The 26772-nt window shown below is 31.8% G+C and overlaps 3 protein-coding genes and 1 long non-coding RNA gene across 5 annotated transcripts in view; 2 read left to right on the top strand and 2 right to left on the bottom strand.

Moving 5' to 3' along the window:
- Positions 1 to 120: 120 nt before the first annotated feature.
- LOC135132043 (probable protein phosphatase 2C T23F11.1) lies at positions 121 to 9665 on the bottom strand. Its single transcript, XM_064059965.1, has 3 exons — positions 9525 to 9665; positions 8709 to 9337; positions 121 to 502 (listed from the first exon to the last, which is right to left on the bottom strand). The coding sequence occupies exons 2-3, from the start codon at positions 9325 to 9327 to the stop codon at positions 174 to 176; spliced, it is 948 nt and encodes a 315-aa protein (XP_063916035.1). The 5' UTR covers positions 9328 to 9337; positions 9525 to 9665; the 3' UTR covers positions 121 to 173.
- A 154-nt stretch (positions 9666 to 9819) lies between these two features.
- On the top strand, positions 9820 to 10912 carry LOC135132052 (protein lin-52 homolog). Its single transcript, XM_064059977.1, has 4 exons — positions 9820 to 9974; positions 10168 to 10257; positions 10309 to 10410; positions 10463 to 10912. The coding sequence occupies exons 1-4, from the start codon at positions 9941 to 9943 to the stop codon at positions 10603 to 10605; spliced, it is 369 nt and encodes a 122-aa protein (XP_063916047.1). The 5' UTR covers positions 9820 to 9940; the 3' UTR covers positions 10606 to 10912.
- Positions 10913 to 16098: 5186 nt separating this feature from the next.
- Positions 16099 to 16969, bottom strand: LOC135132247 (uncharacterized). Its single transcript, XR_010280989.1, has 3 exons — positions 16793 to 16969; positions 16652 to 16740; positions 16099 to 16301 (listed from the first exon to the last, which is right to left on the bottom strand). It is a non-coding gene; the product is annotated as an uncharacterized LOC135132247 (long non-coding RNA).
- Positions 16970 to 17085: 116 nt separating this feature from the next.
- Positions 17086 to 26772, top strand: part of LOC135132120 (echinoderm microtubule-associated protein-like 2) — a 43003-nt gene continuing 33316 nt past the window's right edge. For both annotated transcript variants that reach the window (XM_064060099.1, XM_064060107.1), the window contains exon 1: positions 17086 to 17214. The gene's annotated coding sequence lies outside the window, so the exon portion shown is untranslated. The remainder of the gene's footprint in view (positions 17215 to 26772) is intronic.

Here is a 26772-nt window from a genome sequence, read left to right on the forward strand (position 1 = left end):
ATAACAGTCTTCTAAAAAATTAATTTGGTAGAAATCACTATGACTATCACAAAACTACTGATCTTACTTGATCTTACCCTTACATAATATGGTACCAAAGCAAAGAGGTCCTAGACGATATAATTATGTACAAGTTTATTTTCACATTAAAAGTACATTCATTTAACAATAGCTCACAGAAGATAATTTTCTTCTTTTTTATCTTCTGAAATATAAGTTCTACCACATTTTGCCGATAGTTGTTTGTAGCTTTCACCTTGTAAAAGTCCGATAATTACAACAGTCATATTATCACAACCTAAACCTGCCATCACGCAATCAGGTGCTAGGCAGGTCATCATTAGGCTTTCACAAATCTCCTCAGGTTCCATGCCCGTTGCAATTCGTTCCCTTACATACGCTACGACTTCTTCGTTGCTCATTACATCCCATATACCATCACAGGCGACCACCACGAACTCCCAGTCTGGGGTTAACTCATGCACTTGTACTTCTGGGTAGGCTGCAACAACAAGAAACAGTCAACTTTATTGTCAACAACACTTTCATGAAATTGTAGTAAATATAAACAATTTGTTCAAATATCACTTGTGTGGGTTTAACCTAACCTATTAATACGAGGGTATTTTTGTTCAAACCAGATTTTTCCAGATTCGATAGATGTGTTGTCATACAAGCGGGGATATCCTGAATGAGTTTTCTTTAAAATTGTATTTAACCGCCAAATCAATAAAATGCGCTGTAGAATGGTGTATGTATATTTTTCTATCGTTTAATTTTTGATACGGTGTACAGTTGTCATTCGCTTCTCGAAGTGGTATTGCGGTTTCTTTAGTATTAGAATTGCAAATGTGATCTTTTTAAAGATATCGGTTAATCACAATTCCAGGTGTCAACGTACGGTACGCTATTTTCAGCAATTCTCGTTCTATTAGGTTTACAAAATATCGATCGTTTGATTGCGTGATTTTTACGTCGTCATCGTAAATGTGTCTTCAGATACTACAGGGCATTCGTTACACAAAATGAATACCTCGGAAAGTGGGCAATTTATTTTATAATTTAATTTAATTCTAGCCACCGATCGTTTTTCAAACTATCTAATTTAAATACATACATAGCAACGCAGATAAGACTATTTCATACAAAAGTTACTTCCCCCTAAAACTTTTTCATATATAAACAACTGAAATTCGCAATTCCTGTACATTGCTGCATAAACGATAATATAATTTTATTAAACATACCGCGGGTTAAAAAAAAAAACCTACTTTTGACGTTATTTTTTTCCTAAACGCGTTTAAATAGCATTGCAAGCAATCAATTCAAAATACTATATGCTTTTGTACATCTGCAACAGCAAATAACGTCTAAGTAACAACTTTAAAAATGGCTTATAAAATTCTGAAGCTTAAAAGTTATAGCAATCAAACTGAGTTCAATTTTTAAAAATAAACTGCTGCAAATGCGCAAAAATTCGAGTTAGCTGCATAGACAAAATCGGAAGCTTTGACAAGGCTGTTTGATCCACCTAACACATCGACTTTGTCCTTGATTTTTTGACGAAAGTGTACAATGCACGTGTTTACATTTTTCCAAAAACCAACTTTTTTTAAAAACTTAATGTAATGTGGATGCAAATGTCAATGAAATACATAAAAATCAACCTAGTTAGACTTTCTACAGCGTAAACTAACACAAATCGCGGAAGAAAATTTTAAATTTAACACTACTCATATATTTTAAATGTAGAACTGTAGACAAGAAAGTAGTGAATCGTATATTATCATGTTACAAAAAAGTTTAACCCACTGTTATTACGAGTAGTATCTTAGTATCAGAAACGTCACTTTCCATGATTAATAAACCAATTCAAAAAAATGTTCTTAAATAACGCGATATTTTGACAAAAAAGATGTGCTGGGGACTAATTATATTCATTGAGTAATAAAGAGACCAATGAGTATAACTTTCTAGTGCATGCTTTGCATCAGATTTGGCAACTGCTATTTATTTTGCACATGTCGAGAGTATATTTTTAATAATTTCACTAACAGACAAAAAATCAGATTAGATATCAAGCAGCTAAATTTGGACTACTAGAGGTTTGTGATACGGTTTTTTCGATATCGATGGTCGATATTGTAGTGTAACAAATAAATGTTGTTACATAGCTTCATTTCATCTGAAACAGTATCGTCTAAAATAAATTGTCAAACGGAAATATATATTAAATAATTAATGTACCATCTAAAGTTTTTCAGTAGACATTGATGTTCTAAACTTTGGTTCCTACAATTTTAACAATTTAAAATAAATCTACTTACACTACTAGAATTACCTACTTTTAACTGATTAGTCAATTGAGGAAAATTAAAATTCATCAGTCTTGTTCAGTAAAAAAAAATGTTATTCTATTTGTTCTCCCATTACAGAAGTTCGTAAATAAAGTGAATCTATATCGATATACTGTAAAATATTGAATTCCTGACCAGTTTATCCAATTCATATCCACAATAATGTTTTCAACAGTCTACAATTTCGATACAAGTCGATAGATCAGTTTTTAAAGAAATCCATATTTTTCAACTACTGCATCGAAAGAACATCAATATATCGCCCGCTTCTATCCAGTACACCATAATAATATTAATCAGGGATAGAAAAAATCGAATTAAAAAAAACAATAAAAATCAATAATTAAAAAAAAATCATGATTTGTTTTTCTTAGTTTTTCAATTACATATTTGGAATTAAAACTCTAAAAAAGTAACAAGAACAATCAAAAGTCAGGATTTTTAATTATGTTTACTTAGTTTATGCGACTCCATATCTAATATCATGTCTTAATGGTGTTTGCAAGTTTTGAGCAATAAAGAATTTTTTTTCCATCTTTAGTGGAATATTTTTAATCAATGTTCTCTTATTCCTGTTTTTAAAATAGTAAATCCGTTTAGAGTAATAGACAGACCTTCCCTCGCCCCCGAAGTACAGTCCAACAAATACAGCTTCCTCGAAAAATGATAAAATTTGATTTTGCGATTTCATAATAAAATTATTATTTTAACTTGTGGTTTATGAATCCGTATTCATAAACCACCGTATTAGTCGGATTTATAAATCACAAGTTTAGGATTATGTTAATTTATAAAATTTAAATAGCAATTACTATGCAAAATATTTAGATAACATCACCAAATTGTTGGTTGGGAACTGGGATGATCAGGAAAATTTTGATTATCGTTCTTTCATCCACACGAAATTCCGAAAATACAAATAAAACTTCGTAACTCCAATAATTTTTGTCTAATAAGATCGACACAAACGAGAAATGACGGACAAACAGGCCGAAACGGGGACCTACTTTTTTTACACTCCGAGAGTCATGAAACGTGAGTGCTCAATTTATTTTGATTTAAACTGCATTTAAAAACGCTGTTAGATCCATTATATTTTCGTAATATGAAAATAAAATTTAAAATAATGGTCGAAGGTTATTTCGATAGAAGTTCCCTCGATCCTGAAGTATCATAAAACAAATCCAGCTTTTTCGAAAAATTATAAAATTTGATTATGCGTTTTTTTATGAGAACCCTTATAAGTTCAAATAAAGATATGTATGTAACGTCAAAGTAAATGTAAAGAAGCGTGCTGCACGTACGTTTCAAATGAGTTTTCCCTTCACAAAATGTTGTGATGCCGTGATCAACATTTTTACAAAGACTTTGGATAGGTGCAGTGTAATACTAATGATAACAGTATTGCATTGCCAAATTTTCAGGGATTCTTTCATTAATTTTTTAGAGTCACCTATACCTATAAGTGAATCTAAACAATATGAGTGCGTTGATAAACCACAAGTATGGAGTTATAATATTTCAGAGAGGATTTATTGGATAAAATTTTAAAATGACGTTATCAATTTTGGGCGAGAATAAACGACTAAATTTTGCTTAACAATTTATCATGATTACGATAATCTTAAAATGTTTGCAAGATTTCAGAGCATTTGGCTTTGTAGTTTCAAAATTAAATTACAAAATATCGTTATACAATTAAAACTTTTTTTTTTCAAAAATTTAGATATCTGGTGAAAATTCGACACTGATTTACACACCACAAGTGCAGGAGTATCCGTCATCCCATTGGTGGTGGGGATGATTAACCAAATTTTAGTTAGAGTTTTACCATCTACATGATATTCCGAATATACAATTTATTGTTTATTTTTCTAAAATTTGACAGCAACCGAGCCGGTAGTTTCGGAGATTACGTGTCTAATAAAAATGGATACAGACGACAGACGAACGACAGACACAGGGAACAGAAGACCACTTTTTCGTACTCTAGAGGTCCTGAAACGTCAAGAAAACATAAAAATGGCAAATCGCCCGATGGTCTCGATTACTATACTTCCCTAGTTTACGCTCAGGAAGTAAAAAACAAGAATGACTTCAATCAGTGACTTTTTAACACTTGATTTAAGTAGGGCCATCCTTGATATTCATTATTATTTTACCCATTTGCTCTGCAAGAGCGTACGCTAAGGAAGTATTGTAATCGAGTCCATCGGACGACTGGCTACTTTCAAATTTTCTTGATGGTTCATGACCCTTAAAGTAAGAAAAAATGGATCTCCCGTTTCCGTCTCTCTGTCTATCCGTCGTCTGTGTCGATTTTTGTTAGACAGATACTCTCCGAAACTACCAGACCACTTATGGTCAAATTTTATATGTGTATTATGAATATCATGTAGATGGTAACCAAATTTTGCTTAATCTCCCACCAATATCTCAAAATTGTACATAGTAAATGGGTTTTAAATTGTATAAAATAACGTAGTCCTACACTTGCAGTACTACGAGAGTTCCTGTTGAATTTGTACCCCAAACGTCCACGTTTTTGGGAAAAAATCAAAATTATATAATTAATCTAATCGACCTAAATCTAAAAACGATTTGCCACACTTCCGATAACCATAAACCGTTTGCAACATTTCAGAGCATTCGGTTTTTCAATTTCAAAGTTAAGTAGCAAAATGTTGGTACACAATTTTGATTTTTTTTTACAAAAATCTGCATGTCTAGGGTAATATTTCAAGATGGATATGGCGTATATTATTTTATAAAATTTAAATTTGGTACTTGTATTCGTTAAAATGTGACCATATCGGTTTAATTTTATACTTGACAATGCTTGTTTAGTTAACCATTTGTTGAAAATGTGTATATTTTATTAATAAATTCATGAAACCGATCCCTAATTATTACATAGAGACGATATTGTTTGTTGGTTTCAAGACCGCCCCAAAAATACACCAAAATTAATATTATAAACCAACAATGGATGATAAGAATTATTTTTTAATTAATTTGAATCCAAGTTTGCTTTAAATTTCAAAGATATTTATTTCTATCAAAAATTTGTCAAATGAACAATTTGAAAGAAAATTATAATGCAGCCAAACTTAACTAATGGAACCAATATTTACAAAAATTCATAAGATAAGTGCTCAACATGACTCAGCGCCAATGCTGTAGATGTTCCAACTCTTGCAAATATTTACGAAACAAAATATAATTTACAAGCTTCAGTTATACGATTCTGAAGTTCAAGAATATCGTTAAAAGCTGTTTGATAAACCTTTTCTTTAACAGTTCTCTATAAGAAACTCTCCACTGGTGCGAGATCCGGACTTCGAGCAAGCCAAGGATGAATAGAACCTCATCCTATCCGGTTATCATTAAATTGTTTGCTCAGGTATCTTCTAACAACATGATAACGAACAGAGGCGCCATCACGTTGTACTCAAAAATCTCTCCACAGAGCAAATAGCAAATCTCCCAATTACTGTAAGAATGCATCAGCATTTGGGGTTGTCGCTCAAATGGGTCATAGTTGAATAACCCTGTATTTTAGTAATAGAAAAAAAATGTTTAAAGTTATTTAGACAGAACTTCCCTGGTCTGTGAAATACAGTCGAATAAATACAGCTTCGAAAAATAGTATGTACTCCTAAAATTTAATTTTACGAAATTAATTTTTATGACAACCCCTATAATTTAAAATAAAATACGTGTGGACTGTTAAAAGTACAGGTAAAGAAACATGATATACAGTAGCGTAAAAAACACCCTCGCAACCCCTACACCGGAGTCGACGCACAGTTACCGACAATATTAAATATTTAATATATTAATTTAATCTTAATACAGATAACCAACGGAAAAAATTATTATCACTACATGGTTAATTTCGATTCTTTGTTTATTCATCGAAAGAATACGATCATTAAACACATACAAACCAGGTTAATCAGAATCAGCGGAAGAATTTGAATAATTTTGTCTCCTCAAAAAAGTAGACGCAATGGACAAAATTGTACCCCATGATTGAATCGAACCAGTGACCTTCGCATTGGTAATTCAAGCCTCGCCGCTCTCCATACAACAGTGTTCTTTCTTGTACAATTTGGATGTTTTTGAGAAAATCTGGATGCCTGGGGTAATAAATCAAGGCAGATGATTCATAAACCACAAGTATAGGAGTAAGTTATTTTATAAAATTGGAATATAGTTTACTACAAACATTTTTGAAGGGATGTCATTAAATTGTTGGTGGAGATGATTTGCGAAATTTTGGTTAGCGTTTTTCCATCTACACGATATTCCTAACACATTAAATTTGATAACAATAATAATAATCGGTCGGATAGTTTCGAAGATTGTCTGTCTATAAAAATCGACACAGGCGACAGACAACAGACGGAAACGGGAGACCTAGAGACCTACTTTTTTGTATTCTCGGGAGTCATCAAACGTTGAGAAAGCATGAAAGTAGCAGTCGCACGATGAACCCTAATACAAAACTTCCGTAGCTTACGCTCGGCAAGTAAAAAATTAAAAAAGCCGTGGCTTCTGCGCTAGATGTTTACGCCCTTAACATCTATTTTGGAAAAAATATATATTTATTCTCTTGCGTTGGAGACAAATTGTAAAAATCATTTTTCAAAGATGATTAAAATGTTATTTATCGGTAACTTTGAATTATCTTTTATACATCACTATTGTGAAACGAGCATTCCGTGTATTTTAAAATCCGCAATTTCATTTGTTACAATTACTTTATCTTTTTGAGTGGTCCACTTCTCGCGGAATGACTCGCAAGTTTCTACGGTAATCATTAAAATCGATTTTCCTAGAAAAAAACACCTATCTAAATAAACCATCAATTTTTCTTTTATTGAGCTAAAATAAAACGTGCATTACATCCAGTTTACAATTTTGCACCCTGAGGCGGTTGTCGTCGTTACTTATGAAACGATCCTCAGTTTTTATGTGTTTTGTGTTGCAATTCGTCAAATAGTCAAAGTCGAAAGGGGCATTTATAACATAACCGGAAAAGTAAAAAACCACTAGAAACTGTTACAAATTAGACAATATTGTACTACGTCTTCAAATAACCAATAAATATAAAATAAATGTCCATATTTACTAATAAGCAAGTCTACTTAAAAAAACTAAAACGTGTATTATGACTATTTTTGATTCGAAAATTACTGCACATTTTCACATTGTGTGCATTACTAGAACGCGAATACTCCTTATATAGAAATATATATAACTTGTTAAAAAAAAATCTGTTCGTAATACGAAATTAATTATTGTGTTGTCGTGTCATTTTATTTGATTTTTGAGTTTACCAACAAAGGTAGCATTGCGTGCGGGTGCCAATATTTAAAATTGACGTTATATCAGAAACTCAATACGTTATCGTGTTTACTTTTATTATACACGTATATACCTACAATATCACAATAAAGCGACTGTCTTTGCGGTCAACGGCCTACTGATAAAATATTATACACAGCAGCGAGTAATGCTACCAACCGTTATTCAAATCTAGCAAATTATATAATGACGTTCCCAGGTGAACTGCCACTAAAACCATTAAACGTTAAAAAAAGTAAATACTCTGCCATTATATCTACAACAGTAATAAAAAAAGAACAAAAGTGAATAAACTCATTTCTTTACAACCGACGAATAACCTACTGGTAGAACTTGGAAACTGGACTTAATAAATTAGCCGTGAATACGTTTTTTCTTCTATACGAGTTACGTGTTTTCTTGACGTCATTTTCAGATGACATATTGATGTCAGTTGCTATTCGTATAAAACTTATTTAACATCCCACGCAATCCATGATTATAAAACGGATATGTTTAACGATATTAGTATCAGTAGTTTTGTTAACATATTGCAAATAAAGGCCAAATAATGTTAGCTTTCGTGTTTTTGACTGCATATTATTGAATAATTGCGTAAACAAAAGTGACATCCAATGACAAATGATAGAATGACCTAATCTAAATAGGCCGGCATCAGTGCCAAATAATTCCCAATTCATGTAACATCTGTTCAGCACATTTGCGCGACAGTTTTGTGACTTTTTAAAAATAAATCTAATATCGCTTTGGGCAAAATACAAAACCACCTCAAGTTGTAAAATGTCAATAGAGAATTTAGCTTTGTGAAAAAAATAGCGGCGTCCATTAAACAAGCAAAACGTAATTATTTACCTTGAGAATACCATCCCTGTTACTCATAACACTTACTTGTTCTAAATTTACTATTCATAAAACGCTGCCTAAATATTGACAGATAATCACTAAACAAACCGTGATTGTATTAGGAGAAGAAAATACCTGTTACAATTTGTTCCTCGGGGGGTTTTTCCTCATTCCTCTTGAAAATAAAATCGCCCAACGCTCGAGAAAGTGCCAAATTGCCGTTAACCCTGTTATCAAAAACCCTGCCGCCTGCGGCGAGTATTCGATCGTATTCTTCTTTAACATAGGGCTTGTGGTCGAATGAAAGGGGTTCTGCTCTTCCTCCAACACTGGCAACAGCTCGCGAGTCACCCACATTCGCACAATATAAAAGGTTGTTTTTAATAATTATCGCCACTGCTGTAGAGCCTGATTGTTCATTTTTTAAAGATTCCTCATCAAGCATAACCCTGTCGATTTCAAGAAAAGCTTGTTTCATCCCTTCCTCGACATCTCCCTTTTTGTACTCCTCTCTGTTTGTAACGAACTTGTGAAGGTGTTTCCCGGCATACTCTGAGATTTTGGAACCCCCATGTCCATCATACACTGCAAAGAATGCAGTGTCTGGATCATCAGGTAATGACAAAATGTGCGTGTGTGAATCTTCCATGTTGATGCGCCATCCTTGCATAGAACTTGAGCCCACTTGGAAACTGGCGTTTTGGCAGCATGCAGTGTTCTTGGCAGTTACTGGTTCTGACAGAGTTTGACCCATAATAAAACACCTGGAATAAAAAAAAGTACTGAAAGTCGACGTTACACAAAACTGTTACGCTAAACGTTTTCTACGCAATTTATGATGATTTCACAGTGATTGTGTATGTGGTCTAAAAAACATCGCTTACAAAAAATAAAACACCCATTAATACGGGTTAGTGAAAAAAAAAAGATAATCGTACGCTTACTACTTACTCAAAACTGAATTCCGAACTTTTGATGGGTTTTATTTAGCATACTTGTGCTAAATATAAAAGCATATTTTGGTTAAAATAATTAACACGATTTTTGATTGTTGTGTGTCACGAGATTTAGCACGCAATATTTAGGTTAATTCAACGGACTCTTCGTAAAAAAGTTGACGTTTGACATTGAAGTGACATTTTAATGTAGTGACGCCAATAGTGGGAAACCAAATTCCCTTTTCAGATATCCTCTTCTAACAATTATTACATGCAAGTGATTGAAATAGTTGAAGAACAGTTACAGTGAATGTTTCGATTAAGCGTATTTCACTTGTCTAGTTAGTGTATGGATAGTATCGTTTTAACACATTTTCCACAATTTAGGGACGACGCGATTACGATTTCTAATGTTGGTATAATTGCAAGATGGCGTCCGAGAAACCCGGGAGCATTGAACAAGGTAAAGCATTTTTGTTAATTTGTTATTAAATTATTGCTTTGTTTCGTGAAAAAACGTTATTACACATGTCAATAACACTTACAAAATAACCGTATGTAAAAATTATACTCTCTAACTTTACACCAAATTCACATTTTGAACAGAGTATCTTATGTCAAACTGTCAAAACAAATTGATTTGTTGCATTTCTTAGAGCAAGACCAATCTTTAACCGAGCTGGAACAAACTTTACTGAGTATGGAAAATTTAGATAGAGCTTCCCCCGAAATATGGCCCGAAAAATGTAGGTAAGCTATTTTCTAATTAATAAGAAAACTGGAATGGTGTTTTCTAGACCCAGGTATGACAGATTTCATTAACAGTTTTACACCACCAAGTACAGTGAAGTTACCTTATTCTAGACAATTAAATCAAGAGGATCAGAATTACTTGCATCGTTAGTTTTACAGAATACTTAATTTTATGTGGGAGTTAATACATTTTTTTAGAATTAGCTGCACTTCCAACAGCAGGACTGATTTCAAAAGTCAAGGAATTACACGATATTGCTTACCAGTTGGGTCAAGAGGAATCAAAAGAAGTAACAAGGGGAAAATATTTAAATTTGTTTAAACCTCGAAGACAAAAATGATCTCAACAAATGAGGGTATTAATAGTGAAGGTACGCTGCCAGTTTATTGGCAATGAAGTATTTCATTAAACAGTTGATAAAATGAACAGTGGTATGTAATTTGTGGAGTTTACTTTATCGTTCTTTTATATAATGAATCTTACCAAATTTTGTTACACCTTTTAAATGTTGACGGAATGATTTCCTTTTATAAGATTGCATTTACTTAATTTTTATGTTATATTAGGACAGAAAGTGTAAAAAGTTTATGGTTGACGTGATTTAAGTACAAACTTTATATTTGTATAAAAATAAACAGTGAAATTTATAGATGTATTTCCTTATCCGACATATTTATTTTTATGATAGTGTTAACTGAAAAAATATTGCTTATTGCCTGCAAAAGTAATCCTTAATACAATTTCAAATCTCACCTGAAATATGTACGTTAGGAAGCAACTGATCGTATGTGTGTGTCTATGCAGCTTTATTTTTTCTGTTTTTGTTTAGCACTATATGTATCTGGTTGGTGGCGAATGTAACATTGACTATTTCATTGACCAAACTATACTAACATATCTTACTCTATTAGTAGAGTAAACTTACAATTTTTGGGTCCTAATAAAATTTTATTATTACTTGGACCCTATTAAATGAACAGTGCCTTAACAACTGAGGTGGTAGAAATCCTCCTCAAAGTGATAATAGCATACGCGTGACGTTTTGAAGTTTACCTGAATTACAGGATTGTACATAGGAAAATACTTGTTGGTTTTAAATGATGAGGGGTTGGAAATCTTTAACTTTAAAGTTGTAAAATTTTACAAGAACCTTAAAATAGTGACTGTCTATAAACAAGTGAAAATGACTGTATGGTATGGTGTGCCAAATCCTGTAGTGGTTTTACAATTTGAACTCCACCATCACTCTTATCAACTTTTAGAACCCTTTACAGTTTTGCAGTGCCACAAATCGTAAAACCTAATTAAAAGTTCATAGCGAAAGCTTCTTTGCATGCGAAAAGGTCAGTACCGGACTCAAAATATATCTAAACCTGGTTAAGCACATCTAAAAGAATGTTATATCAGGTGAGTTTCTACATTTCTGCTCTAGTTAGCCATGACGCTAACATCAGCCGTTTCAATTTCACTGCTGGCGTAAAGGTTACTGTTAGTTAAAGCAGAAATTTAAAAAAAATCACCCGGTATTATTTAGATGTTTTACCAATCCCGTTCTGCCAGACGTAGGTACGGAGTACGAAGCACGCATAAACGTTTTGACACATCCACAACGGGGTACCGACCAGAACGCTAAATCTTGTAGTCTTTTTCACTAATTTCTAGCCATTTTTTTTTTGCAATATTACAATTTAAGGTATTCCTTTAGTGGGCTATGTTAAGAGGATTTAAATTTTTGAAAAAATATAACCTATAAGATTTACAAAAACATTTAATTAAAAATTTGTTAACGTATTGTTAATTAATTCGAGTTAAAGCATTGGTAGTTTTGAGCTAATTTACTAGTTTTTATTCTTAATTAGCCGTTGTAATTATGGAAAGCAAATTAATTTAAGAGTGAGGGGTGGTGAGGGCGACGGGGAAACAGGAACCACCCACAGGGATTATTCAATTTTTTAGTTTGCAATGGTTTCAATGCGCTACACAGTGTGGAAACTACCTACTTGTGGAATAAACGCTAAAACAGGTCAATTTTTATTTTTGTACAGTCAATTCGGTATGTGACCTTGAATTTTGGAGGGTTCTCTATGAATGTAAAACTGGGTTTTTTAAATATAACAATTTTCTACAATTTTTATTAATACGTTCTTGACATACCTGACGTTAATATTAAAAAAGTTGCGAACTGAAAATATGAAAAACTGTTAGGGAATGAAAAACTTGTGTGGAGTTTTAGACGCATGCCATTATTTACATCTCGTTCTTTTTAACGGGTCAGCTTGTTTATCGTTACATTTGGTTTTGCATCGGCAAAAAACTAATCTGAGATTACATCAAAGTTTTTCTTCTCCTAATGTTCCATGTTTTTCTGCCCATGCCTTTTTTATTGTTAATGTTACACCAAAAAGTTGTAAATCAAAGTTATAGATAATTATAATATCTACAAAAATTCTCTTTACAAAGTTTTTGACACTTACGATGACGAATATAAATAAAAAAAAACTAATTGGACCCCTGTTCTTTTCGAGATAGCGGTCAAATGACAACACCCAAAAATTCAGTTTTACAATCACCACGGTTGCCCCTTTTTTGACGCCGAATTTACTGGACTATTTTATTAATTACGCTCTTTTTAAGTTTCTTCACTTGTCCTTGTTCATAACTGATAATGGCATCTCAAAGAATTTTGAAAAAACTTAACTGAATCTGCGGATTTTTTAGACTTAAACAAACTGGAAGTGTAAAAAAGTGCTAATATGACTAGTAAATTCTTTCATTTTAATCAAATACGCAGGCAAAATGAAACAAAACTGCTTTTCAAATAGCAAAAATAATAATTAATTACCGTTTCGGAACTGTTACGCAATCCTTTTAATCAACTGCAATCAACAAAATAACTGTTTAATTACATGTCTTCGTACTTCTTGTTGGCGCAATAAACGATGATATTCCAGAGCAAAGGAAGGAAAAAAATATATTACATAAATACCATTTAACTTTTTTTATTTCCGATTTTTTTTAATTTCAAAAAAATGTAAATAATAAATAATTTTCTGGCTAACGTCGTTTGCTAGTGCAAATTGCCGTAAAATTTGGTAAAATATTGGATTGGATTGTTCAGAAAAGCATAGTAGGTATATGAAATAATTTCAAGAGGCTCGAAAACAGATACTCCATTACTTAGGTACATAAAAACGTGTTTAGAAAACGAAGCGCAGAAAATGCTTCAAGAAAATATTATTTTACAAAAGTAAATAAAGCATATCAAAAGTAATAAATATTAGTTCGGGACCTTCCCGATAGGAGCGCCACTAAAATTTACGGAAGCGACTTTCCAGGTATAGCTTTGGAAATTTCATTGTACCCTATAAAATTTTATTGACGATAACGAGACAGACAGTAGTACAATTAATGGTAAGAAATATTTATGGCTCACACCAGTTCACCCGAATTTGTCTCAGAACATTTAGCAGGTAGTTGTACTCATAAAATAATGGTCATTTTCGTTTATGAGTAACGATGGTCCCTGTCTGGACCTGGATTATTCTGCTTTCTAACATCTGGGGATTACCAGCACGCGACAACTTAAGTTGTAAATATCTCTTGCTATTGTACTACTGTCCGTCTCGTTATTGCCAATAAAATTTTATAGGGTACAATGAAATTTCCAAAACTATAAAACCCTTTTCTCCAAATTTTCGCCCGGTCTACCGTAAGGTTAGGTGAATAATTAAACGCTGACTAAAATTTATCTGATCTTGAATGAACTTTTATAATAGTAAATGTTATTTAAATTTTATAAAATAACATACTTCTCCACTTGTAGTTGATGAATCCGTGTTGAGTTTTTACTCTAGGCATGCGTATCTTCGGAAAAAAATCAAAATTGTATAACGACGTTTTGCAATTTAACTTTGAAACTGCAAAACCGACTACTCTAAAATCTTGCAAACGTTTTACGGTTATCGTAAACATAGTATATTGTTAATAAAAATTTATTCGTTTATCCCCCCCTAAGAAATAAGCTGATGACGTCATTCCAAAATTCTACCGAATAAATTTAAAATGTGCAGAATATTAAGAGGCTGTACTTGTGGTGGTTTATCAATGCGTTAAAATTTTTTTGAGTTGTTTATACGATGTGAATGAAAAAAATATAGAATAAGGCGACATGTTTATTGCCCATCACATTTTCCTGAAAATTTAAGGATACAGTGCTATTATTAACACCATTACACCTATTCAAAGTGATGTACGTGTTCTTGCAAAATTGTTGAAAATGAAAACGTCATCGAAAAATGTTTATATGAAAAATTCACTACAGAAAAATATGCAAAAAATTAAATTCTCAGAGTTAAATTTGATATTTTTTCGAAGCTATATTTGTTCGTCTGTACTTTAGGGGCCAGGAAGGTTTTGTGAAAATAACCTTCGACCAATTTTTTCAATGTTATTACTGAACTTTTAAATATATCATCGGTCCTTCGTACACACACTAAATTTATTATTGCCAAAAATTGACGTTTCAGGTTTTCGAATTTTCTTTTATATTTTTCCACATATCTTAATGTGAACACATTATTATAATACCTCACTAACTAAAAATTTAGAAAAAAGAAATTAATAAAAGATATAGGAAATAATTGTCAAACCCGTGGTTCTAAAATGTTTTGAGGTATATTAAAATAGTTCTGCGTGCAAAATAGTTTAAATCACAACTTTTAAATCGTTATTTTTGCGCAAATATTTAACTGAACTTTTAAAAGTTTGAAGAACTGAAGCTACGCTCGATTGAAAGTTATTTTAGTGAAAATTGTTCGCCTCGAAGTCACACTTGTAGCGTGACCGTGGTCGAAGTGGTTCGATTTTAAAAGACAACTACAGCCTGTTTTTTATGAGCGAGTGGCAAATCGTAGTCTGACTAAAGTAACTGAAAGTCAACTACAGACTTAAAACTAAAAAAAGAAAATATTTATATTATTTGTCTACCTTACTGTTAATGTTACTGCTACGTTAATTTTTATGTAGAGTTTCCACATACTTCGTATACAATTTTTTGTTCATGATGTTCAAAAATATAAAACATACTGAACAAAAAAAAATGCTAAACGTGAAGCAGTAAGTTAATATAAGGCCCTATCTTTTTAATGCATACTTGAAAAGAAGATAAGTGGAGACATAGCAATTAAAAATATTATTACATTTTAAAAACTAGACTCCTTAGACACGTCATACAACAGATTAATAGATTTCACAAGAACTACGTTGTAAAAAAAAATTTTAAAATCTTTGACAGGGTCCGTCGAAATAATTAGCTCATACATCTCTATTTCCTAAAAAATTTTGAGCACATTTTAAGAAAAAATAGAAAAGGCCGTATTAATGTTTTAGTGCAATTTTTTAATTTTTTTGGTTTTGTCATTATAACTTCTATTTACGACAGAAAAGAGCTTATAGTTTATTTTTTTTACATCAGCCAAAAAACTTTTTTTTTAGAATTAATTATTATAAGGGATGCCTTGAAAAAATTAATGAATGAGTCAGTTTATCTTATTTATGAAATCAGGAATTACAAAACCAAATACGTTGAAATCTTGCGGATCTTTTACAGTTATTGTAAGGATTATCTGCGCCTGTTCAAATTGATATACGTCTCTTTGTAAAAAACTTGATTACAAAATTTTGTAAACGAAAAACTCATTTGAAACATAAACTTCTATACTAGTACTTTAATAATAATAATCCATATACAAGTTTATTGTAACTTATAATAAGAGTTCTTACAAAAAATTAAATTCGTAAAATAAAATTTTATAATTTTTCGAAAAAGCTGGAGATCTTTATTGTACTTCAGGGGCGAGGCCAATTCTGTCGAAATAACCTTCGACCAATTTTTTGAATCTGGTAATACTGGTTGCCTTCTTTATTTCTTCAGGTAGTTTGTTTTATACTTACTGAATGTATTTTTTAAGCGATCGTTTGCCTGAACTTCCTGTTTCACATTTGAAGAGTTGGTAAAACTTCACTGATGTTTTCAGACTATAAAGAATGAAAGAACTTTTTTGTTTTTGTATATTTGGTGATGCGAAAAATGCATTACCAATAAAATAAATGAGTTAATAACAAGCAGCGAGCATTTGTGCTGTTTAAAATATAATTGTTTGATTTTTCGACACAAGTTGACAAATTTACTATAAGAAATTAACGAATTTCGTAACATTAATTACTACATTTTATTTACTTAAATTAATGTCAATAAAACGTTCCAGCTAATAATTACAACACAATTTATTTGTTATATCTGCAATCGTTGCCTAAACCGGTTGCTCAAAAAGTAACTTGCTAAATTTCTTTCATTCGAATAAACATAAAATTAAATCAATACCTACGCTTAATCTCAGTTATTTTAGATGTGTATCACTCTCAACAGTAGTTTTGAGGAATATGTGAGATCATTTTAGCCGCAATTTTTTGAAGCCTACAAGAAAAAAAATCATTGAAAAAATAAATCATTATTTAAAAAATGTCACCTATAGGGTTATTTGCGATTACCAGTTATTACTAGCTCACAAAAATTTTCTGTATTTTTCTAATATCTTTGTCACTGATTTGTTATTCAGGTATTTGTTCTTTTCATTTAAACCGTTTTATCAGTGTGCATTAAGGCAAAAGTATGCGAATACCTTGCATACTTCTCTCATTCAGATACGATAGACAAAGAGAGAGATGGCCAGGTAAGTACGTTGTGGTGGGGGACACATTCACCTGACTTTAGCCGCTGTGAGAACTTCAGCAAACAAGTTTAGTTTTGTGAAGTGAATCCTCGTGTTGTGAATTTTTACCGGTTCATATCATAGTGCGAAAAAAATCGATTTAAACAACTATTTTTTTCATAATACCCAAGCTTATCTTGTGTTTCTTATCATCAGATAAACTTATCAGTGACGCACAGGTATGTTTCATGTTATTTATGTAATTTTGGTTTAAAGTTTTTGAACTGATTTCTTATAAAGCGCCTATTATAAATCTCGTCAGAATATTTTCTCGTGTGCCATTTTACGTTTTGTCAGGTTTAGTGAGTGTTTAATTACAGACAATTAATTGGTTAGAATTTGCTAATAACTTTTGGAATATTAACAATTAAAATATGTTCCCACGTTCATTTTTCCGTATAATGGATTAATTAAATCGCTTTTGTCTGTATGTGTTTTTTTTTTCTTAAAATATATTTGTTTTTCTTTAATGTGACATGTTTACCTTTGTGCGGCCACGTGTGATTTTTATGGCATTGGTCCAAAATTCCTCATTACTCATTGATATCAACTTTACATTCACCACCGCGTTGCATTTCCTGAACTACTATCACGTTATTTGAGTACCTACTTACCATTTGTTGATCTAAAGAATGCACCCACGGTAAAGCAAAAGTTCTGAATTTTTTTTTTTCAAGAAATTATAGAGTTGTTCTGTCCATTTTCTGAATATATAACTTGAGTATTTATGTTTTTAAACTGTTTTCTGTTACTTAATTAGTTGTAGTTCTTAATGTAGACTAATAACAGCTATTGTTATTCAAGATTATTATAGATCTGGCTACGATAAGTTTAACTTTGCTCCTACACACTGAAAAGAATTGAAAGCGACCTTAAAACGTATTTGTGCGATAGCTGTTTCATATATTAAATTTTGATTAAATGTATTCTTATCTACATTTTTCTTTATTATTCAATTGAATACTAAGTGTCCCTGGTTTTGTAAAATAATTTCGGCTAGTATGAAAATTTACAAAAAAACAGCTGAATAGTAAATAAATTATACATACAGCGCTCTTCTCTTCCGTATGACTTGTCTACAAAAAAAAGTTATAAGATTTAAATTTGAATAATTTTGTTAAGATTTTCGCTTTCTACCTGCTGTTTTGCATGCTTGGTTACAAATTATAGTGTTATTATTCAAATCCGAAATGCATAATAAAATAAGTAATAACTGTTGTGCAGGTTCGGGATTTCCGATTCTTAGAAATCACAACTTTGTTAATTTAGTTGTAAAGTAAAGTTGGGGAAACGCATAGGTTAAACAAAAATATTAGCTTAATTACAATTTTCTATAACAATAACAGCAAAGTCCTTGGAAGTTAACTGATAAGCAGTTGTACTATATAGGTAGTGTTTTACACTGTGATAACTTGAAATGTAAATTATTTATGACAGAGAGATAATATACCCCATTATTTTAAATTTTACATGTTTTCTTAACTGTCACATACTTTGTTGGTTTAAAAAATTATACGATCGTTGATTATGTGCAATTATAAAAAAAAAAAACGTTTTTGGGAGAATGTTAAGAGAGAGTCGCCTTATAACAGATGGCGTTACTTCTTGTAAAGAAGTGCTGTAATGAAAGTAGTTTAAGTAAACGTTTCGTTCAATGGACGTCTTTCTTATTGTTTTTATAGATACGTATAATATATCTACTCTTTTTAAAACAGTTGCTAACATTAACCTCCCAAATTGTATAGCAAAAATGAAAATATCTATGTACAAATTAGTGAGATTTTCTGATACGTTGACTTGAGACCATACCTTGATACAAGCGTAGTACTAATAATTGACGAAACCCATTTGCTTATGTGAGTTATATTTAAAACATTTTTAATTTCTGAATTGTTATTGGTTATAATAATTTACACGATTTTGTTTTTCAGAAAAAAAGCATTTCAACTGTAAATATTTCACACTTGTTTTGTAACAAGCATTTTATAAAATGAGGTTGATAGTTTTTAAAATTAGTCTACTACGTACTTGCTAAGGATTTACAACATCGTTGTGTTTAATTTACCTTTTAGTTTTATGTGAATTGGATTTTCAAAAAAGACAAAAAAGGAAACTTGTAATTTCCTAAATTAATGAAGTTATGTAATTTTCTAATCAAATGGTGTTATTACACTTTAAGAAAAGGTCAGAAACTAATTTTGCTAATTAAAAACAAAATTGGTGATGTGCACATTATTCACACATTGATGCGTAGCGATAATAAAAGAATGCACAAAATTGGGAAAATCTTTATAAAATACAAAACACCAAAATGTAAAAACAGCCCTCTGGGGCAAATTAAAAGCTCAGTGTTTTAGTTAGATTTCTCGTATAATGTAGCTACCATGAAAATAAAAGTATATGGTTGAGCGTATTTCATAAATAATGGCAACACAAAAACTATATTGCACAGAAAGAAAATCAACTGTTGAAAAAGGTTATACCAAATTTTTAAAATAGACAAGTGTAATAGTTTTTACCGATTGTATATATTTTTTTTTATTTGTGCTTATTTACTGAAATAAGTATAATTATTTTTAAAATGACAGCTTTCCCGGTTTTGCCACTATTTCAAACACCATTTACGTATTTATGTTTTACCAAAAAACTCAATGAAATTACAGTCTTACAAACAATAAATGTTGGTCGTCATTATCACCTCTTGAACACAATGGTAAGTGTTCGAGTGGCACTGACGACCAAAATGTGTCGCTGGCGACTGTTGGTATAGTAGTCCAGAAGCTATATGGTTATATGGCCATCATAAAATTATCCCATTGTGTCGAAGTTAAGTTGTTTGCAATAGAAAAGGTTTTGGGGTAGTAAATAATGTGTCCACTGCAGCTCGACCGGCTGTTGTCGTTTCGTTCAGGGGCGGCTCTCACTAAATATCTAAACTCATCACTCCCTTAATCGGCTACTACCTGCAGCTGCAGAGGGTTCCGAAATAACCAGTCGTTTTGAAAGCCGATCCTGTTAAATGTGAGCAAGAAATGTTTAGAACACGATTTATTGCCATATAGCTTTTGGGCTACTTTATATAGAATACCTATAGCCTATAACTCACTTGTTTCAGGGCATCTTTTCAGTGTAGATTTATTTAATAATAAAAAAATAACCTTGAACTTGTTGATAAATGTATGATTTATGACAATACAGATAATCTCGTTACCTATTTATGTTCCCGAAATGTCAAAGAAATTAGGTGAATTTTCCTGAGAGATTTGGTGAAACCAGTTTTTATTTTTTTAGTCATTCTGTGCAACTTTAACAATGAAAGAACATTACAACAGCATAAGCAATACCTCATCCCTTTTTTTAAATATACATATATACATTTTTTTTTTGAGTGATATCCTTAAGCAGTGACTATATATATAGTTACTGCCTTAAGTTTTTAAAGCGAAATGTAAATATGTTTATCATAATATTCCTGTGCGTCCAGAATTTTAGAGGAATTAAATAAAAGAACTGCATCTGAAATAATCGTAATTCGTAAAATATGATTTATGATGATCAAATAATAAATTTCAACGGAACTCTTTTGAAATATTTCCAATAATAATCAGACAGACAGATTGACAGATCGAAATATGAACTCATCACTGTAGTTTTCTGCAAGCTATGATACATCAGAAAAACACGAAATGAGTCATGCGACAACCCTATTACATTTACTTTATATGTTTCAGTAGGAAATATGTATAGAAAAACATCTACCAACAAATTTATTGTTCATTTTTCGAATATACGTATATAAAATATACATTGTATACTAATGTATAAAAATATGGAATATTTTGTGCCATCATAATTACTTGAAATTAATAAACGAGAGTTACTAACTAAAGTTAGTGCATGATGAAAAAAATTATCCGGTGATGATTCCTTCTAAAGTTCAAGTCTTTTGTAGGTTATACAAATGTGGAGGTTAATTTTAAAAATTTATGAAAATTTCAAAATATTCCATATTTTTAAAGTCGATGAGTGTATATGAATTAATTACTTTTTTTAATAAAAAATAATTAAACGGTAGTCGTAACTTTTAATTTAAGGTTAAAGTTTATTTATTTTAATAAAGATAAGGTTAGTTCATAATATGTACCTTTGTTTTTTCAGTAGTAAATATTTAAGTGACGACCGAATTCTTGTTTTATCTGTGTAGAAAAATTCAAACTATTTTTTTTACGTTAGAAAAATTGTTCAACACAATAGGTATAAACAAATCCCGATAAAGAGATTATTTTTCATTAGCATTAACTTTTATCGCCAAAATTCACTCTCAAGTATTTATTGTAATTTGAATTGAATTGTTTGGAATAAAATGGATTTATGCCCACATGCTTATTAAAGTTGCTACACGATTTTATGACAACGTGACCTCCATACATACCAATCGAAGACGACTGACGTCCACGAACAATTAATAATCTGATCACAGCAATTCATTATGGTATTCACTTTTCTTAAACAAAGGAAGGTGGAAGTACAGCTGCATTTTTAAATGGAAATTATCGAAAGTACGAATGATATTAGTAAAGCAGGCCTTTGCAAAGAATGTGGCCAGTTCAGTCGTGACTATCGTACCGATTGAACATGCTTTTCAGTTCAATAGTTTTCTGTCCTTCAAACAACTATCGATATCACGGTTTGAAAAAAGAAAAGGTGGAGATATTTAGAAAGGATTAATATTGTCATTCTGCCACTGGGTGGTCGTCAAGAGCACTCACTGCTCGCCTTTCTTTCAGTCGCCACCCATATGTCTAGATTAGCGCGTAATAATGCCTAATAATGGGTGTGTTATGATGACTGCCGAAATGTCGAAGATAACCAGGTGGGAAACGATAGAATCAGTTGTCTCCACACATCCGCAAGAGCAAGGCTGGTGATGGTATGCGTACCGATCCACCATCCACCTGTATTGACCGTAAAGCCAATGAACTGTGTGATTGCCGCGGTACCATCTGACAATCGCACGTTGAACACCGTTTAACTTTACTAGATTTTATAGATGGATAATCTGTATATATGTGTGATTTTAGAACTTGTTAAAGTTGTGAATGTAAAGTTTATGACTCTTGCTGAATTTTACAGGTTGGCAGAAAATGTTAGAAAGGGTATACTTATTGCAAATATAATACTCCTAAATGTTTTATTTTTGCGGCAATAAATCGACAGTAAAAAATCACTTACTTAAAGAATGCGCTCATAGTTGTTGATTTTGATATAATGATTCAATAATGAAAGGATTTTTAAGTTTATCAAATTCCAATCGTCTAAGATTTTTAAATATTTCACGATTTTTATTGTTTATCTAGTTTTATTTCCCTAGAGCTAACTGAAAGAAATAACGTAATAGAGCGACTTTGACTAATTAAACATTTTATTAACTAACTTTTATGTGAAAGGTAAGATGCCTAAAATTATTTAATAATTGAATGTCAAAATATATAGTATACCTTAGGATGTGACGTTACGGGTGTATAGTAACATGCTTTTCAGGTATTTTGCACAATTGGCCGACACATGATGTCTATAACATTTTATCGGTTCTCAGGTCCAGTGGATATATTTAATTTCTTTAAAATTCTGCGAAGAGAATAATATTAGTATTATATGTATTGTACGCAGAATTCACACATGTCTTCCAACCAAAAGTTGACAATGTCACTTTTTGAGGCATAGGTAACTGTAGAATACTGAATTACAAAGGACATATAAGAGTTCCAATGAAGGCATTTTAGTGGAAATAAATATACTTACCTACATATTTTTTTGCGTTTTACAAATCACAGTCGCCTATAAAATGTTATAGAGTTGGGATTTTTGCAAAAATTTTGATGCCTAGGTTAAAAAATCAATACTGATGTATAAACCACAAGTACAAGTGTATGTTATTTAATAAAATATAAATCGCGTTTACTGTAAAAAAATTGAAGGAATGTAATTAAATTGTTGGTGGGGATGATTAGACAAATTTTGGTTAGCGTTTTACGTGATAGGTATTCCTAACATATACAAAGTTGACACTCGGTCCAGCAGTTTCGGAGATCATCGGTATAATAAAAATGGAAGCAGACCATAGACAGACCTAAATGGGAGATCACTATTTTCGTACTGTATGAGTTATGACGCGTGGAGAAAACATCAAAGTAGCCAGTCGTCCGATGGACTCGATTACAATACTTCCTTTGCTTACGCTCGGGAAGTAAAAATAAATTTCAAACAGTGTTCTGTAAATTTTAAATTGATATCAGTACATTACCAAAATTTTAAGAGCTCGATATAATAGGTTCTAGGTTCTAGGATCAATTAATAATTTACTTAACAAATTATATATTTTTTACGTACGTACGTATGCGTAAGGTTAAACATATCGATACATTATTAAATACAAATAAAGGATTGACCAATAAATTTTCGTTAGTTTTTATCGTGTACACGATAATCTTAAAGTACACGCAAAATTTCACGGCAATCGTTTGCAACCAGACAACTATTCACGAACAATATGATATAACTGTTTATTCTTAAGCATTTGCTAGTAACTACACCAAATTACCACGCACGGGGGCGTTTACAGTGCAATAGTTTATTATTATAATATTAAAAACATGTATGTATGTATTTACAGTAAAAGTAAAATGTACACATTCAAACGCTATGGATTTAAAGAAAACTTGTTGTTGCACAAAATATACTATTACATATTCAACTGATACTATGTTAAACAAAGTCGTAATCGATATTTATATCAAAATAGAAAGTTTAAGAACAATAAATCATCAAAATAACAGTTTTCGTGATACATGTAATGGTATGTGCTTTCCATTTCACAAACTTTCTTTCAATTCATTTTCAGTCATGAAAAGATGCAGAATTTACATCTGACAAGTTGAAGGATAAAATGTTCCTTTGAGCAAAAAACAAAGACTATATTTTATACATTCGTAGCTTCATTTCATTCAACTATATCAAAGTCAACAGGCATTTTCAATATTCAGCATTTTCAATATTCAGCTTTAAAAGTTTCAACGGAAAACATTTAATGATTGCTCGTTTCGATGGAAGGAGGCAGCGGAATGAACAAAAAATGAAGATTCTAATATATCATGTAGCCTTCTTATTAGCTTTATGAATATAAATTTCATGCAATTGATAATTACCGTCATCTTGTATAGTCAATGACTTCAAAAGATGTCTACGTAAGTATAAATTTGGCTAAATATTGAACATAGTACTAGTAACCTTGACGTGATCTTACGCATGTGGTACCCGCACAATGGAAATTTTTGCTTTAGCTGCCGGTCCATTGAGATCCCATAATTATCCACATTTATAATTCATAAGCCGCCTTCATTGTTTCACGAAATAATGGGAAAGTGGCTGATATGGCAGCCATTTCCTTTATGGTCATCTTCCCATAAAGCAAACAAAAGGACGTCACATCCGCTCACAAGCAAGCACTCTTCTTCAATTCCACAAGCTTTTCATTTTGCATTGCCAGTGAAAATCGATCATTTCGAGAGCCGTTGATTTGAAAACATGGCATTACCATTATTCAAACAATGCCCGTTCCGGATAACTTTCCCGTTTTATGGTACTTTCAGAATGTCGGTGTCGTGGGAAACGCTTTTCTTATTGACTTTTAATAATAACTCGGCGTATTATTGAAGCATCAAGAAGACAACGGTTGATTGGATAATAAGCCTTGAACGGCGACGAGGATCTGTTTTCTTTTTAGTTCTTTACAAAGAATTGTTGCAGACTGAATGACTGAAGCAAGAGTATAATAGAGTGTGCGGTTTGCTCGCTGAAACCAGAAGACAATGGCCTCCTATTTGTTGCTCTGGATGACTCATCCAACTTGGCAATACCTTTTAAGTCGGCAAAAGGACACCATATTCGCTGGTGGAATGCTTGACCTAAATATTAATAATTTTGTTCATTTGGGGGCACGATTGGCCTTGCAGGGGGGATTTGGCGGATGACCACATTTGAAATTCATCGCCTTAAAAATTTCATAGTTTTATTTCCTCTCATTTTTACTTCTTCACGTTTGTAATGATAACGGGATAACGCAGTTGAACTTTACTTAATCATGTTTGAAATTTTTGTTATACCTTGGACATCATATTTTTTGAAAACACAAAAATTGTATTACAATATCCTACAATTTAGCTTTGAAACTACAAAACCGAATGCTCTGAAATCTTAAACATTTTAAGGTTATCGTTTATCGTATATATCCATGTTTATCGTAAGCATGGTAAATCGTTGGTCAAATTTCGTCAAATAATTCATATTTAAAATGTGGAAAGTATAATGTGTCAGTAGTTGCGGTTTATTGATACATTCGTATTTTTTAGAAATGCTTCTACACTTCTACAGGTGTCTTAAAAAGAATTATAAAGGCAATTTATTTTATTGATCAAATCAAGAGCGGCTGATACCATTGTCTCGAAAATATGAGTACACAGTACTGTCATTATTAGTATTACCTGCACCTATTCAAACTGATATAAGTGTCCTTGCCTTGTTGATGACGTCATCACAAAATTTTGTTATGGAAAAACGCACTTGAAACACACACATAGCATGGTTCTTTACTTGTACTTTAATAGTTCACAGATACCTTTATTTTGACTGTATTTGTTTGATAGTACTTCAGGGGTGAGGGAAGTTCTGTTTAAATAATTTTAAACCATATTTTTTGACCATCTTCTTCCATCACCTCGTCAAAGCTGGCGAAATGTACCTACATTCTATGGGGATGCATATAGGTACTGCTTTTCAGTTCCATGCATTTGTTTTGTGTGGTGTTATTAATGCCTTCATGGGCGTTGACTTGTTCACCACGAGAATCAGAAATCACCCAGTAAAACACCCTTTTCTTTCAACGGTTTTTTTTCGTCGTTGCACCGGAAACGACCGACACAAAGCAGGTGCTGCACGTATTATTTTTAAAGAAGTAATGGCGGTTACACAGGAAGTGCGTTTATCGATTGTTCTCTAAATAAATCGATAATCCAGGCGAGGAAATGGTGGCGAATTGGATAATTTATTCCAGATTACATAAATACGATAATGTTATAATTGGTGTTCACTTTTGTTTTCAATGAATGAAGCCAGACAACCGTTAAGAGCTGTTTTTATTGTTGTTTGTTTTATATACGTTTAAAGCAAATTTCCTTCGTGTTGTAAAGTTCAAGCTGCACCACAATAGCTACACCTTAATTTAGTTTTTTTCTTTGCATGCTTCTAATGACTTTATTTTTAGGATTAGAAAAACTCCTACTTAATTTAAATGCTTCATTTATCTTCAAACAAAATATGATACAGCTTTTTCTTTATGGTGGATTTAAACAAACCGAAATTGAGAGCTAAACCACACCCACATAGTGTAACTAATGAATGGTACCTACGTAACTTTTGTCGGAATTTATAGCAGCAGGCTGATGCTAATTCGATAAGAAATAGAGTTATCTGAAAGGTGTATCTGGGCAACAGATGCGAACTTTTATATTTAACGTTGTCCCGTATTTGGATTTGAGGCTGTACTTTCATGGCAATGAGCGTTTGCAATTATTGCTATTTAAAACGTAGATTCAGTCAGAATTGGAGAATGTATTATAAATCTGTAAATACAAATAACGGGATTGCGAGGGAATGCTGCTATTTATAAACATGTTAATTGC

Source organism: Zophobas morio, unplaced genomic scaffold, assembly GCF_036711695.1.
Source record: "Zophobas morio isolate AGI-343-1 ecotype UQ-CSIRO unplaced genomic scaffold, CSIRO_AGI_Zmor_V1 ptg000002l, whole genome shotgun sequence".
NCBI lineage: Eukaryota > Metazoa > Arthropoda > Insecta > Coleoptera > Tenebrionidae > Zophobas > Zophobas morio.

Excerpts from the sequence above, each read along its gene's own strand:
- LOC135132043 (XM_064059965.1), bottom strand. The coding sequence starts at position 9,327 with ATGGGTCAAACTCTGTCAGAACCAGTAACTGCCAAGAACACTGCATGC. Across the intron at positions 503-8,708 it reads CGAGGAACAAATTGTAACAG|CCTACCCAGAAGTACAAGTG; the intron begins GTATTTTCTTCT and ends TTGTTGTTGCAG.
- LOC135132052 (XM_064059977.1), top strand. The coding sequence starts at position 9,941 with ATGGCGTCCGAGAAACCCGGGAGCATTGAACAAG. Across the intron at positions 10,258-10,308 it reads CGAAATATGGCCCGAAAAAT|ACCCAGGTATGACAGATTTC; the intron begins GTAGGTAAGCTA and ends GGTGTTTTCTAG. Across the intron at positions 10,411-10,462 it reads GGATCAGAATTACTTGCATC|AATTAGCTGCACTTCCAACA; the intron begins GTTAGTTTTACA and ends ACATTTTTTTAG.